At 38.3% G+C, this 20239-nt stretch overlaps 1 protein-coding gene across 14 annotated transcripts in view; it reads left to right on the top strand.

The window, feature by feature from the left end:
* The window catches only part of ABCC9 (ATP binding cassette subfamily C member 9), a 69505-nt gene that overhangs the window by 31652 nt on the left and 17614 nt on the right, over window positions 1-20239 (top strand). For 9 of the 14 annotated variants that reach the window (XM_085569353.1, XM_085569357.1, XM_085569360.1 and 6 more), the window contains 16 exons: window positions 131-239; window positions 1365-1475; window positions 2011-2083; window positions 3956-4061; window positions 5612-5650; window positions 9044-9082; window positions 10924-11025; window positions 12405-12489; window positions 12971-13051; window positions 13980-14117; window positions 14590-14715; window positions 15332-15428; window positions 16344-16591; window positions 17488-17636; window positions 18422-18491; window positions 19314-19471. In XM_085569353.1, coding sequence (XP_085425479.1) covers window positions 131-239; window positions 1365-1475; window positions 2011-2083; window positions 3956-4061; window positions 5612-5650; window positions 9044-9082; window positions 10924-11025; window positions 12405-12489; window positions 12971-13051; window positions 13980-14117; window positions 14590-14715; window positions 15332-15428; window positions 16344-16591; window positions 17488-17636; window positions 18422-18491; window positions 19314-19471 — 1731 coding nt within the window. The remainder of the gene's footprint in view (window positions 1-130; window positions 240-1364; window positions 1476-2010; window positions 2084-3955; window positions 4062-5611; window positions 5651-9043; window positions 9083-10923; window positions 11026-12404; window positions 12490-12970; window positions 13052-13979; window positions 14118-14589; window positions 14716-15331; window positions 15429-16343; window positions 16592-17487; window positions 17637-18421; window positions 18492-19313; window positions 19472-20239) is intronic. The other 5 variants (XM_085569362.1, XM_021539188.4, XM_085569364.1 and 2 more) reach the window with 3 other exon arrangements.

Genomic DNA, 20239 nt, shown 5'->3' on the forward strand with positions numbered 1-20239 from the left:
GATGAAAGTATCCCATGAACTTCTTTTGGAACATTTCTGATAAATCCTGCTGGCATGACTGCACAAAAAAGGAAATGTATTTGTGGAAACCTGGGTTTATGTAACTCACTGTCCTCTGTTTTCTTTCAAGTGTACAGAAGCTGAATGAGTTTCTCCTGAGTGATGAGATCGGAGATGACAGCTGGAGAGGGGGAGACAGCTCTGTACCTTATGAATCCTGTAAGAAGCACACAGGACTTGTAAGTTCTGCTTTATGACACTGAATTTCAAAACAGAGAGGCCATATAGCCCCATACACAAACTGCCAGAGCCTAGGAGCTTTGATTACTATGCTGGCTCTAATATTGAACCAGTTTAGTCTCTTTTATGTCCTAATCTCCATGTTTTTATGACATTAAGTGTCTCCAAACACACTAAAGCATTGCTGAAGTGTCAATGGTTAAAAAAAAAAAAAAAAAAGGCAACATAAACCAATCATAATATGCCAACATATTTAAATATGACTAAAATTCAACCTTCTTTATTTTTATAGAAGGTGGATATCTTATGGTTATGGGGCTTGTACTATATATTGCCTGTACAATTCATCTTATACTGGGCATCCTTAGGGAGGAACAATTCCTGCTTTGGGAAATTCAGAATTAAAGGTAGAAAAAAACAACACCAAACTTTGTGAAATAGGAACTAATTCTGAAATGCTATTTCTGGAGTACTAAACATAGAGTTAATTTCAGTAAAATTTGAAGACAAAAAGCCACAATGAAGATGATTTGGGGAAAGGTGTTTTTTTCATTTTGACATTTTTTCTAAAGCCATATATTTCCACAGTTTAAACTGACTGTACAATTTGAAATGTGACTGAAACTTGAAGACAGAAACAGCAAGAAAGGATTAGCAGAAAATAAATTTTATTTTAGTTTGCTAACCTGAAACACCTTTCTTGTTTTTCTGGGCTAACAATGACAATAAAAGAAACAAAAATTAGATTGTTTCAGTTCTTGTTTTATTTGTCCTGTCCACCTTTTGATTAATCCTACAGAGACTGAAGATGATGGGGGAGAGGGTTTGAGAGGGATGGTAGAGATGAAATTTGGGATGGCTATGCATGGGAAGCAAATAAACCCAGTATTTTCTGTGCTTCAGCTAAGGGTGTTTAAAACATTTAAAATGTGTGCATGACAGTGGTCTATCTGTTTTATCTATCTTTTCAATATGTATTTTCACATATTGAAAAGCACTGGCTGCTTCTCCTGACCTGGAATGGTGGTAGGGAAGGGAATAGATTGTTTGCTTTACAGGGCACCAAATGCTGTCTTCTCATGAGGATTCCAACTTCTCTCCTGTTTTCACTTCTCTCTGTGCAGCACACCAAGGCCATCAACAGGAGGCAGCCCCTGAGGTATCAGCTGGAAAGCTACGAGCAGCCAGCAAGGAAGCAGACACGGCCTGTGGAGATCGATGATGTGGCCATTAAGGTGGTTTGGAAAATGTTTTCTCTCATGAAAATAAAGGAGCAGGTCCTCCTGCAACAGCACCTGATGGTGCCCAATTGATGCTGTTATTTTAAATTTTCCATGGCAAGAGCAAGCCCTTAAATAAGTTAGCACTTTAGCTAAATTTACAGTGAGAAGAGCAAGCTTCAGACCAGTTTTTATAGTTATTCCATGTCTTCTCATGAAACAAAGAGGCATCATGAATCTGATGTCCAAGTCTTTAGTCTCATATTTGACAGAATGAAAGTATTTGGTAAACAGAGCTCAGCTCAAGATCATCCCTTTCTTGCCTTACATACAATTGTGTAGTTATATTTTCTTATTCACATTTTTAAAAATTTTTTGGGGTTTGGCAATATTTACCAATTTAGCTTGCTTTTTTCTCTGTGTGTACAACCATACCATGCTGTGTTCATTCATCAGATTTATTTTATGAAGGTATTTTAAATCTAAATTAATCATTCTAATTTTTTCCCTCCTGTTTTTAAATATCTGATTTGTGGTAATTGTTTTGTAGGTGACCAATGGATACTTTTCATGGGGAAGTGGTTTAGCTACACTGTCCAACATAAACATTAGAATCCCAACAGGTAAGATGAAAGCACACCTTAAACATGAAATATATAATGTCAAATTGTTATTAATTACACTTCTTGATGTTTTGAAATGCTCAAAGGTACACATTTAGAATTTTATAAGAAAAAAATAGATGTTAAAAGTGTATACAATGTCATGAGCTGTATTATTCATATAGTAATATCATTAGATAAATGATGTGGCTTTTATATATCTATATAGTTTATATAGTTTTATAATTGCACAAACTAAGTCAAGAATTAGAATAAATACGAAAAATGGTTTAAAAAATATCATTATTATTTTTAATAGAGAAATTGAAAAAAAAAGAAGAACTCTCACTCAAAGTTTGAGAGTCATTCAAACTAAGGTTCCATCTAACTCAGTATGTTATTTTCAGCAACACTCATGTATTATACTTTTCCTGCTATTTACCCACATTACAGTCTTCCAGTTCACAACTGGTTTCATTCAGAAGATGGGATTTTTCTGTCAAGAGATCCTTAATTATTTTGTTTCTTAATGAATTCCTCTTTATCAAGCTGAGTTCCTGTAATTCCCTGCATACTCAATGTCTTTGGCTAGGGATTCCACAGGTTTATAAAATGCTGGTTTATTTTGGAATACTTGCATAGCAAGTGTGAAAAGTAGTGACTATTATTTTCTATTATTATTAATAATAACAACAATTTTATTTCTTTTTTTTTGTTGTTGATAATGCTGTAATATTTATAACACCATCTGCTGGCATTTCATGTTATTTAATAGTCATATGCTTTATTTTGATCTCCTATCAAGGGCTTTGTTTTAAAATAGAGTATTTTTTTAGGTTGCTGTCACATGGTAATTTAGTGATCCCCAAGCCTGTATGATTTGTTTCCATGTAGCTTTGCTCCAATGAGTTTAAAGTCTGAGGCCATGGGTTCACAAGCTGGGTGAGCCAGAGTTTGCCTCTTTTGGAAGGAATAAGACCCTTGGCTCCCAGCTGGAGAGAAGCTTAACTGGAAAATTTCCAGTACCTAAAGAGGGTCTCCAAGAAAGATGGAGAGAGACTCTTGACAAGGGCGTAGAGTGACAGAACAAGGGTGAATGGCTTCTCACTGACAGAGAGCAGGTTAGACTGTGTATGAGGAAAGAACTTGTTCCCTGGGAAGGTGCTGATACTCTGTCACAGGTTGCCCAGAGAAGCTGTGGTTGCCCCATCCCTGGAGTATCCAAGGCCAGGTTGGATGGGGCTCTGAGCAAGCTGGGATAGTGGAAGGTGTCCCTGCCCATGGCAGGGGGGTGGAATGAGGTGATCTGTAAGCTCCCTTCCAACACAAACATTCTGTGGCTCTATGAAATGGGCTGCCCAGCACAATTAGTGAGTTCAATCAGTTTATGGGAAGATCTGAGAAGCACCCTTGTCACTGCAGAGTAGGACTGGAGGTAGGAAAGTGTCTGTGTGTGGTGGGAAGGAGAAGTAAAGCAAAGCAGAGAAGAGTAATGGATCTTCTTTCAGTTTGTTAGATTGGCCCAAATTCATTTCAGTTCATTAATTAGATTGGTCCAAATTTTCGTGGCACTCCAAGCTGAATCATCACTTCCCACCATATATCATTTGACCCTAAATAATTTTCATAGAGTAACACAGTCCCATAAAACAAATGTTAACATAGGTGAGAGCAAAAGTCTCATTCCTTTAGAGATTAATGTGCTGCTGAAATCCAATATTTCGGTAGATGAATATATGCAATATTGCCCATTTACGTAGTGGATGCTAAAAAAATTATTGAATCAGTTCAAGTGCTCTAGAGCTGAATCTAGCTGGGCCTTGTGAACTAGAGTATAACAGGTTTTTTTTTGGTTTTTTTAAAAGTGTTTTGTTGTTTTTACTATTGTCATAGGTCAGATGACAATGATTGTGGGCCAAGTTGGCTGTGGCAAGTCTTCACTTCTCCTTGCTATATTGGGAGAGATGCAGACCCTGGAGGGAAAAGTTCACTGGAGCAAGTATGTTTATATAGCTATTAATTGCTGTGTTCATTTAAGGAGGACGCTGAGATTTGCTGTGAGAAATGCAAACTTCATGCCTCAGAACTGCATGTTGAGTGATTGCCATCACACAGATCCTCTCTGGAATGCATCACCTGCAAACTCAGGAGGGATTTTTCACTGTTTTATCATATGCAGAGCAGGGTGCCCCAGGAAGGGAAAGAGGCTAGTCTGGTGATTAATATCTAATATATTGGCCTAGAAAATTACCTAGATAGAAAGCAAAAGCTACTCCTTTTATCAAATACGCCTCAGTACTCTCTATAATTGAAGGCAGCATTGTCACCTTGTTCCTGTACCCACTAGTGAAAGTGTGGATCTTCTCCAGCCCAGTGGGATCTGTGGGGTGCCAGCCTAAAGGAAAGGATGTATTTCCACTCAGAACTGCTGCTACTGCTGGCAGGAAAAAAAAAAATTACATGTGAGCAATGCTTTTCTCTTTCCCTGCTACTCACCCAAGCCTCACCTATGGAACAGTGTCACTCTTCACAGTAATACACTCAAAAAGCAGCCTGAGCACACCAAACACCTTAAAAGTAAAGGCTGGGCAAAAGCTGTTTCTGAAAGGAGAACTGCCCATGAGATCAGGCCTTGGATTCAGAACCAGTGAATGAGAACATCCCACAGAAATGAAGTGGGGCAGCAAGTACTCTTCAAGCCTAGGCAGGGTAGAGACAGTGGAAGTGATGTGCTGTAACCCCAAGACTTATTCTTTGGTTTTAAAGATCAGTTCTGTTTCTTTAAAACTATAAAGCCAAACTCCTCTCATTTATCGTTTTGCTGAGAAAAGAGGGAATTTTGTCACAGAGACCAATATTTTATTGCCCCATCCCTTGACTTGTAACTTCGTCATATTTTTCTTACAGCACTATTGTAAACTGGATGATTTTGCTTTTCCTGTGATAGTATCCATGGCATTTTTGCTCTCTAGCTATACTTCACTTTCTGCTATTCTAAACATATTATCTCACTGGAGTAGCAGGTGTAGTTGTAGCCAAGGCTACACTAAATTTAGTTTAATTATATATGAATTCAGGCTTTGAAGGAACAAGAATATGTGACCTACCACAGTTAATTTCTTTGAGACATGCAATGAAGGTTTTTATACCACAATCAGGCATTGTTTTTCTTAGTAGTTAAAAAAAAAAAAAAGGAACAAGTAGAATGTACCTTGAAATTATTCTCACAATTGTTTTGAAAGAAGTATTTGACACTCAGATTTTTCCTAGATAAAGATACGGAACCTTAGAAAGATTATAAAAATGATAAATCTTAGGAACATAATAGATACAGCTTATGAAATAATTTGTTACTATGAATTGTGAAAAAAAAAGTTTAATATTGTTCAAGAGATAGAATCATGCTGTCAGTTGATTAGAAGTCTGTACATCACCACATCAACACCAAGAAACTCAGATTTTAGCAAACACCTCAGATTTTTTTTCATTGCACACTATAACTGTCATATAGCTGATGCAAACATAGTTATATTTTGCTGGTAATTTCAGACTGCCTGGCAGACAGATGAATACAGAAGGAGACTTCAGGTATTTAACTAAGTGGCTCCTGTCTTTTGCAAAACCATAATAAAGGTCCTATTTACTCTTTTAAGTCCCTTTCCACGTGATTCTCCATGCATGACTAACACAGCAACTGATCCAGGGATGAAATGCAGGCTAGGTGAATTCCTTTACAAATTCAGCTGTAACAACACAGAAATTGTAAGCATGGATGAGATTGCAGCCTCAGTTGTATTGGGACAATCCTGCAAGTCATCACTGATTCAAATACCCTGTTGCTGTAGAGGCTGACTGCAGCGACAGCTTTGTGTCCAGCTGCCAGGGTTGTCATTGCTTTGGCATCTCAGGGAAATAAAGCACAGCCATGTATCTTTCTGTAAAAGATCTTGGCCAGGGCAAATCTTATGGGCTGGGTCTCAGTTTTTCCCACTTATATGAGACATGGCCCAAAAATGTGACATCCTTAGACATGGAGCTGGGTTTTCATTTTCCCAGTGAGCAATCAGCTTGAGAAGCTTGATAGACACTGGTGCATGGGGCTGTCTGGGTGTAGTCATTCAGCCATGCCTGTTTCAGATGAGAATTATTTATTAATAAGTTATTTCTTAATAATTTGTGGGCATCATGCAGAGACAGGTATTCCCCTCATGCACATCAAGCCAAACAATCAGAACCATCTTCTCAGACTGCCAAGCCAAGAGAGGCTAAGTGGAAACTTCACTTGCTATGTGATTTTTTCTACATTGAAATGGTTTCTGCACAGCTTGTTGTATACTAGGTGAAAAGTTCAGGAAACACAGGAACTGTTAAACAGATCCTCAAGTATCCAGAAGAATGTGACAAATATTAGGAAAAGTCCCCTCAGAAAGATTGCTAAGTGCAATACTCACCCAAAGATTACAACCACAGGAGCTCACAGAAAGGACTGAAGGGCATAATGAGCACTGGAGGGATAAAAAAATCATCCCAATAAATGTCAGTGGCCAGAACCAGCAGAACTACCAGTTCTGGTTGCAGGGACAAACCTAAATTCTTCTAAAGTCATGTATGGAATTTGTATAGATGCTTGGTCCTCATCTTGCCTCAGTTTCCTGCCTATATTAGCAGAGGAAATGGTTCATTCTGTGGTTACAGGGGTATCCCAGAGATTTTGTACACCTTTCTTCTCTTCCCTCATTACTTTGTAGGATGAGGGACTCAGGGCCTGCTCAGACATGCTTTAGTCTATTTTAAAACATTATGAGTTACCACAAAAGTGTCTAAATGTCAACAAGAGGTCTTTTTTACTTTTCCTTAAAACCTTGATTTCAATTGATTTATTTTTTTCTTTCTTTGTTTTTTTTTTTTTTTTTTTTTTTTTTTTATCTTATATATTTAGAATCTGATAAAAAATACTGATTAGTTTGGCCTTTCCTACCATTTCAGACTTGAACTTACCACACCCCATTATAGGCAATATGTATATTTTATAGTACAGCTAAAAATCAGTATAAATAACCACATTTCAATAAAAAAGAGAAACTAGAGGAAATAAATGCTAATCCCCTCAGGCAAATAAAATACCCTTTTTAGAAATCTCAGGAGCTTCAATTTCAGCCCACTCTCATGCCCTGTAATCAGATCATTCTCTCAGATTCAGCAAGTATAAAACCAAATAGTTAATCCCCTTGTTTGTGAAGGTCCCAGCTCGTCAAAGGTCTTCTCTGTGTTTATTCATGGGATTATTGGTGAATGTGAGTTCTCACAGAAATCTCATTCATAATTTGGGAGAATCAAAGTCTATTTGTTAAGCTAAGCTGAGAATGAAATATCTAAACAAGGAAAAAGGGTTTAAGAAACAGAGCTCCTAAAATTAGTCCATGCCCATTGAGAAACTCTGTTTGGTTATCAGAGCAAGCATATTAAATCTGGCATGGAATTGCAGGGAGTCTTGCAAGGCTTGTGCCCAAGGTTCTGTTAACTTGTAGTTCAGAGGGTGCTCCCAAACTTACACCTTAAAGCATTTTCTCTTTGTCACTGCAGTGCTCTCCTAATAAAAGTTTGGAGGTCTTGAATAGAGCAAATTTAGGATTTCTTCTTCTTGTTTGCCTTCACCTAATTCCCAACTCCTTTTCAATCTCTTCTTAGATTTCATCTTTTGCTTTCTTGTATATATTTTCCATTGTAGAGAAGCTTCTGCTGAATGAGAGACCAAGTTTTAGTGAGAGGCTGTCTGTTTTGAACCTCAGTGTGTGGCTCTCTGACACTTCAGAGACTTATTCCCCTCTGATGCAGCACATTTTCTGGCAATTGGTGTATGAAGAAAATTCAGACTATGCATTTTAGGAGGCCTGAATTATCTGAGTTTTCAGAGAGCCGATGTGCAGCACAGAAAACAACATATCTCAGTTCTGGCATTTTGGGAAGATGCTTGATCCATGAGACTGGCATTACAAGGACTCTGCATGCTATTAGAATTTTTATGCCCTTTCTAAACTTGGATATGCTGCTAATGATTGCAGCTGCATTTACTGGTATCCCAGCAGTCAAGCAGTCATTTCTGTCTCAGCATTAAAGTGTTTTATCTGGGGTGTTCATAGGCCTGAGAGAAGAGGATTTGTTGGTTCATGGCTTTTTTTTAGTCAGGAAAATAATGTTTTAGCATGAGTTTTCTACCCCCTTCCAGTGCCCATTTCTATGTATATGTAACCTGATATAATCTCTTTTAGGTTTTGCACTTTGCAGTGATGCATCACTATGCCTGGATTGAGCATCATTGCTGGTCCAAAAGTGCTTTCCCTGACATTCCAGTCTCTTGGCACTATTAAAAAGTCAATTACCAAACACAGGGAGTTGCAAAATCATTCATGTCACTGCTAATATTTGCATGATTTTCAGAATGTATTTATTAAGAATATGATCCTTAAGAAGTGGAGGATGACAAGGAAAACCTACATGTTGTAGGGCTGTGCATAGCTTTATGCAGCCTTAGTGCTACAAAGAGATTCAAAACCTGTTCTGATCCTACAGTAGCTGCAAAACTCATCTTTACTCCAGGGGAAATTTGACATTAGTTACCAGCTTCTGCAGGCCACTGGCAGAACTCTGTGGAGAAGCTAACTTATTGCTTGCCAGGCAATATTGATATTTTAATCTTTAATAGGTTTTTATGATACAATTTTCATTTTTAATACATTTTTCTAACAACATAATTTGCCTTTTTAGCCACTATGCCTTGTAGATACAAAACTGTCACATTTTGAGAAGTATTATGGTTTTGCTTAGACCTTGTTTGTTTTCCCTTCAAGAACATAAAAACCCAAAATTATGCTGAATTCTTAAAGTATGTAATTAACTCCAGGTTCACTGTGTGTAAAATTAGCACAAAATGTTATTCTTTATATTTCCTGCTTACTAAATGTCATTTACCATAACTTACAGTGTAAATGAAACTGAACCTTCTTTTGAAGCATCCAGAAGGTATTATTTCTTTTCTAGTGTATCATAAAACACTCATTAATTTCTTCAGAATTTCCCCAAATCCTCATCTTTGTGCTCTTAAGCCATCTCCCTGTTTTCTTACCATGTTGATAATTGTTTACTGTGGGATTAATTGATAGACTGTGCAAATCCAGTGGATCTCACACTTCTCCAGCCAGTGAACCACTACCTCTGTCTTTTGTCTGAAAGGTGCTCAGCTCCTGTCTGACCTCAGTGGGAGCTCAGTGTTCTCCTTGCCATGCAAGGCAGAATCTCTAGGTATGAGGCATCATTAGGTGTCTCTTCCCACATATTTTTTGGGTTTTCTGCCCAGCACTGGGTTCCTGGGATGGAATGGAACAGGGCACAGAGGAAGCCAGCTCAGTTCCAGCTGAGGCCAAGCAGGGACTCCACCCCTGGCTCCAGGTTTAAAAGAAGGATAAGCTCCACTAAAAGTGTGTTATAAATGACAGAGAGGTAGTGGCACACAGGGCTGTGGTTGGGAGCCACGGCATGGTTTGTTGCCCCATAATCTTGAGGACATATTTCATTTAAGTGCATATGAACAGCTAAAATTCCTGGAAGTTTTGGGATATTGCTGACAGCTTCTAACCAGCTGTTTCTCCTGCCTTAGCACCCCCTCTCTCAATAGTAAATCCTACATGCTTACAAACGAAGCTAAGCAAATGTTTTGGTGGAAGCAATACTGTCAAAAGAGACTGAGAAAGAACCTCATTATGGCCTTCCAGAACCAGAATGGAACCTAAGGAAAAGATGGAGAGAGACTTTTTACAAGGGTCTGGAGTGACAGGACAAGGAGAATGGTTTCACACTGACAGAGAGAAGGTTTAGACTGGATATTAGAAAAAAAAATTATTTATTGCATGTGTAGTGAGGCCCTGGCACAGAGTACTCAGAAGCTGTGGCTGACCCATTCCTGGAAATATTCAAGGCCAGGTTGGATGGGGCTCTGAGCAGCCTGGGCTAGTGGAAGGTGTCCCTGCCCATGGCAGGGGTTGGAACAAGATGATCTTAAAGGTGCCTTCCAACCCAGGCCATTCCATGATTCTATGATAAATGTTCAGATCCAGGAGCTGGTACCAGTTCACACCTCCTTCCTCACGTCACCTTGGGCATCTCAGAAAAACTTTTGAAATTACATGTCCATTTTTGCTGCTGTACCTTGGCAAAACGGACAGAAGTAAAGAACATTTATGCCCCTATTGGCAAATGTAATGAGTCATTTAGACACATTTAAAATATATCTAATATATCCTTGGGAGGCTACCATAATTTCTTCCCAATCTGTATTAAACTGCCTCTTTTCCAGTATAATTGAGGATCTAATAAACTGAAAGGGAAAAAATATTCACAGAGGAAAAGGTATTTTATATGTGTAGCTACATAAAATAATCTCACACTTCAGAAAGCAGCAGGTCAAGTGTGCCAATGCCATTTGAACAGTACCTTTTCTCTCTGTGTTTTCATGTTAGAGAAAATCATGCCAAATAACTACTTCTGTGAGAATTTAATATTTCTAGAATCATTTATAATTTGCCTTTAGATTTGAATTGCAATTACTAGATTGAGGTAGGTAGCAGCCTTTTGTGGTAGAATAGAATGCAACTTAGAGTGTAGATTTTGCCTTCAGGGGAGAGAGTGGGTGCTGTTCTAACAAAAGCATTGAATTTAAAACTCTTCCCTTCTTTTTGTTTTGCTTATGTGTTTCCCTGTATTTTTCTGAATGCACATTCATGAAATTAACTTTTAAAAACCTGATTATTAGACATTTTATAGTGTGAGGGCTTTGTTTCTTACTAAAGCTCTGTGTCTGTCTGCAGTAGGAACAGGTACTCCGTAGCTTATGCAGCTCAGAAGCCATGGCTACTCAATGCCACCGTGGAGGAGAACATCATCTTTGGCAGCCCCTTTAATAAGCAGAGGTAAATATCCAGCTTCTTGCAAAAACACCTGGAAGCTCCTTTTAAAGAGGGTTTTTTTTGGTATCTTCTGGAGGAATTTTGTAGATTCTGGAAGATATCAATCAGTTCATGCTAAACCTGTGGTGGATTTGGCTGACCTGACTTTGTTCACCTCAGAGGAAGGTTTCTGGTTTATGCCAGGATGCTCCTCTAACCAGAGCATGTATCTAAGATGTTTGTGAGAAATCCCACAGTGGCAGTGGCTCTCCATGGAATACAGCTGAAGCCATATGTATCATTTCCAAGGTGAGATGAATCCCATCTCTGGAGACTACTTATGTAATTTTATTTAGTTTAATGGAGCCCAAGGTTGCCAAAGGACTCTGGAAACAGGGATTCTAGGCATGTTTCCATTCAGTTTATGTGCTAATCCTGCTGTGATCAAGTTACTGGAGCAGCCACTTTCCAAAACCAGCATTTATGAAGCTGGGGTGCCTCCAGGGAATGGCCTTAATTCTTTCTTTAGAAATACAGGAGAAGGAAGTGTGAAAGCTGAGGTGCACAACTTCTATTGTGCCTATCCTGCACCTGCTTTTTCCAGCCTTTTAAAAGGTCATTAATAAATGTGGATAAAGTGACTGGACTTAAGGAAAACGAATAGCAGATATTTTCAAAGGCAGCACTCTCTCTGTTTTCAGTTACTGAAAATACACCCTGTTCCTCTCAGTCTGTGCTAAGATGTGTGACTCCATTCTGACTTAATAAACCTAGCCATGACCAAATGCCTCGAAATCCAGAAAAGCACCAAAATTTTAGGGACCAGATTCTTCAGCCACTGTATCCATCAGCTTGTTTCTCTAGCTTCAAAGGGGCAAGACTGAATTTCATCACTCGTATAGTCTGATCTCAGATGCTCATCAGCAGATCACCTGCTACATACCCAGAAATCTCACAAAAAAAATTTCAAAATTTTACAAATGATTTTCTGGTCCTGGAAAGACCAGAAGCACTGTAAGGATCCTTTGTCCTGTAACATCACTCCAAAGAAAATGAAGAGGCACTTAAAGGGGGAAGAATAAAAACTCAATTGAAAATGTCTTCAAACACTCTGCAGTCCAACAAAACAACTCCATGATAGAGAGGAATGTTCTCAATTAATTACATAATTAAAAAGGCGTCTTGCCAATAAAGGCTTCTAATAAAGATGTAATTTTTTTATAATGCTTCATTTACAATGCTCTAGGATTATTTCTCAATAATCATCTTGCTCTACTTATTTTTACAATTATCCAGCCATAACAGAGCAATAAAAACTCCGTGGTGATGTCTACTTGGAGGTTTTTGTGTCAGCAGAGTGAGTGGCTGGGTGAACAATTGCAATGACCACATTGTTTTTCCAGGTACAAGGCTGTTACAGATGCTTGCTCTCTGCAGCCTGATATTGATTTACTGCCATTTGGTGACCAGACAGAAATTGGAGAAAGGGTAAATAATGTGAATGCTTTAATCTCTGCTTGGCCTTTGTATTAAGAAGATACTTCCTGATGTCACTCAGACAGTTCTACTCTGTATTGGGCTGCCAGACTGGTAAATAATTGTCATTCACCAAGTGTTACTACCAAAAAAAGTTGAAATCTCTTCTGCTTCTTCAGCTATTTCTCAAATGGGATTTCTTGACCAAAGTCTCCCATGTTTTGCTTGCAAAATTTGATGCTGGTATTGGTTACATTTTCAATCTGAAAAGCCTACTGTGCTCAGTGCAGCTCTTCATAATTTACACTTACCCATGAATAATAACTTTTCTTCTGATGTTATATGAGGACTATGCTTGTTTATCAATAGAATTAGCAATTTAATGACATTTTTTATTTACTATAAACTCTGTCATTTAAAAAAATCATATTTCCAAAGCCCTGTCTTAATGTTTATTCAAAGATGACTGTTTTTGATCCATCTGAATTATTAGGGGATTAATTTAAGTGGAGGCCAACGACAGAGAATCTGCGTAGCTCGAGCACTCTACCAGAACACCAACATTGTCTTCTTGGTAAGATTTTTCTTTTTCACATGAAGCATGCAAAGTTAGTAATAAAATATATTTAGTTTATATTTAGAAGAGCTGTGGGGACTTGCATTCAACTCCAAAACCAAGCTATAGAGAGACAGCATTAAAACATCCTGGGAGACTGATGAAAGTGGGAATTCCTGCACAGATTTACACTGGAAGAGTGGAAAAGATTGTCTTAACTCCTCCTTGCTCTCAGTGGTGATCTACCAGCACAGTCCCACAGAAATCAGCAGGATTTCTGATAAGGAGCCATAATGAACAGTCTGAGGGCTCAGTACTCTCCTGCAGAGTGCTGTGGAATTGGACAGCCTTTCCCTTCTTTATTACTTTCCTTTCTTTATATTACTTTCAAGGCATATCAGGAATTTCAGGAGGTTCATGAAAGGGCTGTTTGAGCCTCTTCAAAATTAAGGTGAGACTTCTTGAAGAAAAAATGTTTACATATTGATATCCTTATCTGAATGTTGCCTTATTTCCAGGCACACTCACTCACAGTAAAGATCAAGCACATCTGTAGTTTAGTTTGCAGGAAATGAGAAGAGTTGCTAACTCTGCCTTAATTTTCCTGTGCCAGTTTCACACCAAACTTGGGCCCAAGTTTGGCTTTGGATCCTGGCATTTTCAAATTTGGATGGGAAATTTCAGTTCTGGTGTTCCTGCACTCTGTCAGTGAGGCACCAGCACTACACACAGCCAGACACAAGAAATGAAACTGAGTCCATTGCAGTGAACTGAAGAGCAGTGGAGTCCAGCTCACTGGAGCACAGCCCTCTGACTGGGTCCTAGTCACTAAAGAGAGATGAAACATCAGTAAAGACAGGTGCTTCCTATTTTAAAAATACTATATGAGGAATAAACCTCACTTTTGTATCCTGTTCTAATATTTTTCAATTTGATGTGGTTGCAGGATGACCCATTCTCTGCACTGGACATTCACTTAAGTGATCACTTAATGCAGGAAGGGATTTTGAAGTTTCTGCAAGAGGACAAGAGGACTCTTGTTCTGGTGACACATAAATTACAATATCTGCCACATGCTGACTGGGTAAGAGAAAAGGTACCAGGGGAAAATTTGCTAAGGATGAATGTACACCTGAAGTTAACACCATAACATTTAATGGGACTATTGCTTTTCTCTGCAATAGAGTCCCTCCTTAATTCCATATGCCATGTAGCTAACTGCCACATTAACTAACACAGTAGTGGAATAGCTATTTTATTTTTACATTATTTGAGGTTTGTTTGTTCATTAAAAGGCCTGAAGTATTTTGATTCAATTGCAATTGTCTAGCCTTTCTTTTCAATGCTTTTTACATGTGCAGGAAAGCATGACTTACACAAGTTTCAGTTTATGAGCTGTGCCAGCAAACTTAAGAAGTTATTAATAAAATATTGAATAAAATAAAGAAAGAAATTTGCATAGTGGTAGTGTCACTAATGGTGAGACCTATATTGTAGGATCCAGATCAGTGATTATGGTTTCTGTGTTGTTGAGTGCTGGGTGCTTTCTCCCCTAGATCATAGCAATGAAGGATGGAATGGTTCTTAGAGAAGGGACACTAAAGGATATCCAAAACAAGGATGTTGAGCTATATGAACACTGGAAAACTCTGATGAATCGCCAAGATCAAGAGTTGGAAAAGGTAAATGGGAACATTTAGGCAAGGATGACTTTTCTGCAAAGAAATATTTGTCATTCAATTTCAAAAAAACCCCCAAAGCATGTCTGAAGCAAGTTTTCAACTTGACTTCAGGGCAAAACCACATGACCTGTAAGGAGTTTTAGGGGCTGGAATAGATTGTCCAGGAAGTGTGTGGTATATCCATTATGGATGGTTTGTAAGCACATCTGAGCCAAGAAACCCTTGGAAATGTGGTGCACAGCTGAACCTTTGGTGGGGCAAGGGTTGGACCCAGAAACTTTCTATGTTGTCTCTTATCCTTTTATTCTGTTATTGCCATGAACATTTAGGATTCTCTAAAGACTGTTTTTGAAGTTTTTACCATCCCAGAAAAGAGGGAATGAAAGAATGGCAGAGAGAGGGAAAGAAGTGGGCAAAGCTGAATTCTCTGAAATTTAAATTGAAAAATACTGTGTTTTTCCATTCTATGAGTTAAATGATCCATATAAAGTCTCCTTGAGATTACTGTAAGTACTACTACAAGTGGTGAGCAGCTAAGCTCTCGAATTAATAAATGATCTCTCAAATGAATAAAACCTATTATTAATTAATAATAATAACAACCTAATTATTTTAGGATATGGAAGCTGATCAGACAACTCTTGAGAGAAAAACCCTTAGAAGAGCCATGTACCCCAGAGAATCCAAGTCACAACTGGAAGATGAAGATGAGGGTTTGTTTTACAATTTCACTTTATTTAATACCATTTTTCATTGCTTTTTATAGCTGGCAGTTTTTAGTAGCAAAGTGTGACTCTGTTGATGACACCTGGTAATAATAGTGGAAAGCCCAACACTTTGACCTGTTTCCAATTGGACTTGTTTAAGGGATTCTCCATATATTTCCCTAAATATCATGCACAGATAAGAGTGTATCAAAGCAAGTTAATGTCTTTGCTAACTCACAGTGCCTGGAGTTACTGAGGGATGAGATAGAAGTACAGCAACAGAAAAAATTGTAAAGAAAAAAAAATGAGGTAGCTGTCAAATGCATGTCAACATTTCCCTTCCTCAAGTGCAGCCTGCAGGGCTCTGAGATATATATTCTTATTATCTGGGACAAAAAAAAAAAAAAATTCATTTATACACCTCTGAAATATATATTTTCCATAGTAGAAGTCTTCCACCATTTGTGTTTCAACAGAATGTGATCAATTATCATTTTAGTACTCTTGATTAAAGGGGAAAATGGAACTTTTTCATGCAAACAGACGATGAAGAGTCTGGATGGAAAGGTTTGGAGGATTTTCTAAAATCTTCCAAATTGTTCTGCTAACTGTATAATAAAAGCTGATGAACAGGGTAAAGCCTGGTCTCTGCTCTAAATAATAAGTAGTGAAGACTTGGTTTATAAAAACTTTTTCTTAACAAAACTGTGACAAGTCAAAATACAGAATTGCTTAAAGAGCACAGGGAAAGTCTTATGAGAATATGTCTGAAGTGTTTGCTCTTCTTAAATGACAAAATGAATTTTGACTTTAAAATTTAAATTCAAAGCAGAAGAAAAAACAAAAGCCCAACAAATGTGGTAAAACAAGGTATAGTTATTATTGAATCCATGCTAACTTGATCAAATGTCTGAGTCACAGAGGAGGAAGAGGAAGAAGATGAAGATGATAACATGTCAACTGTCTTGAGGCTCAGGACGAAGATGCCATGGAAAACCTGTTGGAGATACCTAACCTCTGGAGGATTTTTCTTGCTCTTTCTGATGATTTTCTCCAAGCTGTTGAAACACTCAGTTATTGTGGCCATAGATTACTCGCTTGCTACGTGGACATCCATGGACAATGCAAATGAAGCCAAGAATGCTGATGAGGATAAGAGCACAGAGAAGGTGAGCCAGATATTGGAGCCTGACAGGGAAAAAAATGAAAGAAAACATGTTTAAAGTAATTTTTTGCTGTTCATCTAAAAGCCAGCTGGATTGAAATTACAGGACGAACAGATTCTTAATGTTTAAATGAGGCAATTCAAATTTTATCAATATTTTTGACCATTCAGAACTGAAGCAGAAGAATATTTCATGGTAGAAAAATAATTGACCTTTCAAAGTAAGGAGCTTTATACTAAATATTTCCATCTGGATTTTACAACTGGTCTCCTAAGTCAATGACCCCACTTTCTGAAGAACTGGCTGTCAAGTAGTGTCCTGCAGAAAAAAAAAAATGGAAGTATTCAATTGTTCTGCTTTAGTACAATCTGCTTATAGCTGTAAATTTGAGTGATGTATAATATCTCATGGAATCCACTTACTAGACTTTCAGAAGGCTTAAATGTGCTATAACCCTGGCAGATCAGTTTAGGATTTGCTCTGTGAATTTCATAATGCTTGAACTTGCTAAAGTGGAACTTTCCAACATCTCTCAAATGCCTTAATTCTTGAGAAGTTCTGCTCATTTTCCCTACATTTCTTGGTTAACAATCCTTTTTTTTTTGTCCACATAATCAGTGTTCACAGTTGTAAGAGCTACCATTTCAAGGTCTTGAGGGGTAGAATAGATTGAGGGATCTTAGACCTGCCAGAACTTCTAATTATGTGGAAGTAATGAATTGCAGTTCCATCACTGCAGTTCCATCATATTTATTTTATTTCCCAAAGGTGGTATATAATTACGTAATACAATATATATTATATATTAGTTGATGGGCACCAGGTACCTTGGGAACTTCTTAGCAGAAAAGAAAAATGGGTGTTTATTTCTAGGATTGATGTATTTGTCATTCCATTAGACTTATCATGTAGCTGTCTTCAGCATCCTCTCTGGAGCTGGGATTGTCCTTTGTCTCATCACATCCCTGACTGTGGAGTGGATGGGCCTCACAGCAGCCAAGAACCTGCACCACAATCTCCTCAACAAGATCATTCTTGGACCAATCAGGTACAGCAAAAACAATGTCCCTGAAAAGCTAAATGGTCAAAACCTGTCCTCTTTGTAGCTGCAAGGGTACTCCCAGGAAAAGCTCTTGAATTTGAGCTGTTTCCTTCAAGGCCTCAAAAAGGGAAAATGATTAGTGAGATAACTATGGTGGGGGGGGGAAACATTCCATGAGGTAACATGTGAAATTTTGCCCCTGTTTTTTATCTGGCTGAAATGTTTCAGAAAGCTGCCACCCCTTCAGGGCTGGGGGTTCAAGGACAGCTCTGAGGGCAGTTCAGGCTCCAGGGCACCCAGCTCCAGCTCTGAGCAATGGCCACATTGTCAAACCATGTGGGCACACCAAAGCTTCTTCTGTGCACAATACCCAGAGCCTCACAGGCAGCAGAATGGCCAAAGGATGCCTGAATAACAAATTTATCACAGTGCTTACGTGAAACATCTGGGGTTGGTGCCCATTAGAAGGAGGTTGGTGCCATTAGTTGGTGCCCAGGAATGGGTTGTGATCTTTGGAAGGGATCTTAAATCCTGATGGAGCAAGAAGGGAAGATCAGGACACAAGACAGCAGGTTTTTGGAAAAGGAGACAATTTTTTTTTTCAGGGGAAAGTGCCAAAAGAAACATTTAGACAGTCAGGATGCAGATAAGATGATCTGGTATGTTATTCATATTTATTGCTTGGTTTTAGACAATGGCTATACACAGCTCTGTGTTCTGTCTGACTGGACTTTAAATCCAAAACTGGAATTCCTCTACAGGTTGCTTTTTGGTTTTAATTTGTCCAACAGGTTCTTCGACATGACTCCGCTGGGGCTAATTCTGAATCGCTTCTCTGCAGATACAAATATCATTGATCAGGTAGATGTATCAATATATTTGGGTTTATTATCCTAACTCTGCAAATTTTCATGTAGATCTGAATAAGATGATGTAATAAAATATTCAATAGAGAAAAGCATAGCAAACCCAAGCTCTGGGAATGATAATAGGGACACTCAAATTAAAAAGTGCACACATTTGTAATAATGAGGACAGGTAACCTTCAAAATAAACATAGTGGGAGGTAGGGGCTCTTAATTTCTTCATATGCAGACTGGTTGATTCTGTTGGAAGACCTGGATGAAGAAAACAGCAGATTTTGGGCTTGAAACAGGAAACACAGTAGAATATAACAACTTTGAATATATGGGAGTAGGTATGACAAATAAATGTTCCACTGTGGCTGGCGGAACATGTGGATTTAGAGCATTCAGGGAGAGAAAGGGCTTTCACTATGGCTGTCCATTAAAATTTTTGGATGAACAATAATCCTGAATGTAAGGTTGATAGGAACATGGAATAAAAATGATGAGACTCTGAGACAGAGCATTCTACTTCTCTAAATATCTGGCATATCAAGAAAAATGTTCTCTTCCTTACCTGATATATAAATGAGGTGAAAATGGCTACTATTTCCCCGTGATATTTGAAATTCTGACCTTTAGAAAACAAAAACCTACTGAATCATTTTTTAACCCCTGTACATTTGGCTATGAGACCCACAGAAACAGAAAGACTCCTGATATTAGGAGACTATCAGTGAGTACATAGTGGTATTATTTCACTTTTCTTGTAGGAAAAGGTGTATAGTGGTGCTACCAGGGTTTTTTTTCCTCATTAATGTTTTTAATTTTCCTGTAGCACATCCCTCCCACGCTGGAGTCTCTGACCAGATCCACCTTGCTGTGCCTGTCAGCCATTGGAATGATCTCCTATGCCACTCCATGGTTCCTTGTGGCCCTCGTGCCCCTGGGCATAGCATTTTATTTCATCCAGAAATACTTCAGGGTTGCTTCCAAGTATGTATTAAAGAACTGCCCAGAAAGTTTCCTCCATGAAATATTGTATGTAAGAATTGTGGTGGAATGTGAGATTGTAGGAGCTAAGAGGGTAATGGCCATGGCATCCTACTTTTGAACCTGAGGCATGAGTTTGAGACATGCACTGGGGAATATTTCCAACTGACCTGGCTATAAATGGGGTATCTGGGGAAGTAACAGCAGCTGAATGGATTTTTTTTTCTGGCTCTAGAATGAAATGAACATGAAGTTTGTGAATCAGCTGAGCTTACAACTGGTCAAAACTCATCTTTGACATTTGAGGGTTTGTAGAGAACAGAAAATAACTCCTTTGATTAACAGCTCTTCCTTCATACTGGGGAAAAAGCTCCACAGGAAGCAATTTCCACTATAGAGTGTTCCATATTCAGGGTGATTTGGCTGGGTGTAAAGAGTACAGTTTTTTTCAGCAAAAAGAGAGTCATGCTTCTGGTGCTAAATTTATCCTATAATTTCAGAAAACATCTTCAGCAAGCCATTTGAAGTTTTTTCTTAAATTCAATCCCTTAGTCTTTTGTTGTCAGCCAGAATCTTCCAGGAAAATTTATTTAAAAGAAAACTCTGTAATCAGAATTCACAAACCGGAAATGTTTAAATCTGAAATAAGTTGCTTAACTTGTCTGAGATTTTTTCAGAAACCTTGTTTTTGCCCCACCAGTCCTCCAAACTGAAGCTGTGTGTGGCAGTACACCAGATCTCAAGGTGTCTGACAAATCAGGAGACCTGGTT

The sequence above is a fragment of the Lonchura striata genome, chromosome 1A (assembly GCF_050655825.1).
Source record: "Lonchura striata isolate lonStrDom1 chromosome 1A, ASM5065582v1, whole genome shotgun sequence".
Taxonomy (NCBI): Eukaryota; Metazoa; Chordata; class Aves; order Passeriformes; family Estrildidae; genus Lonchura; species Lonchura striata.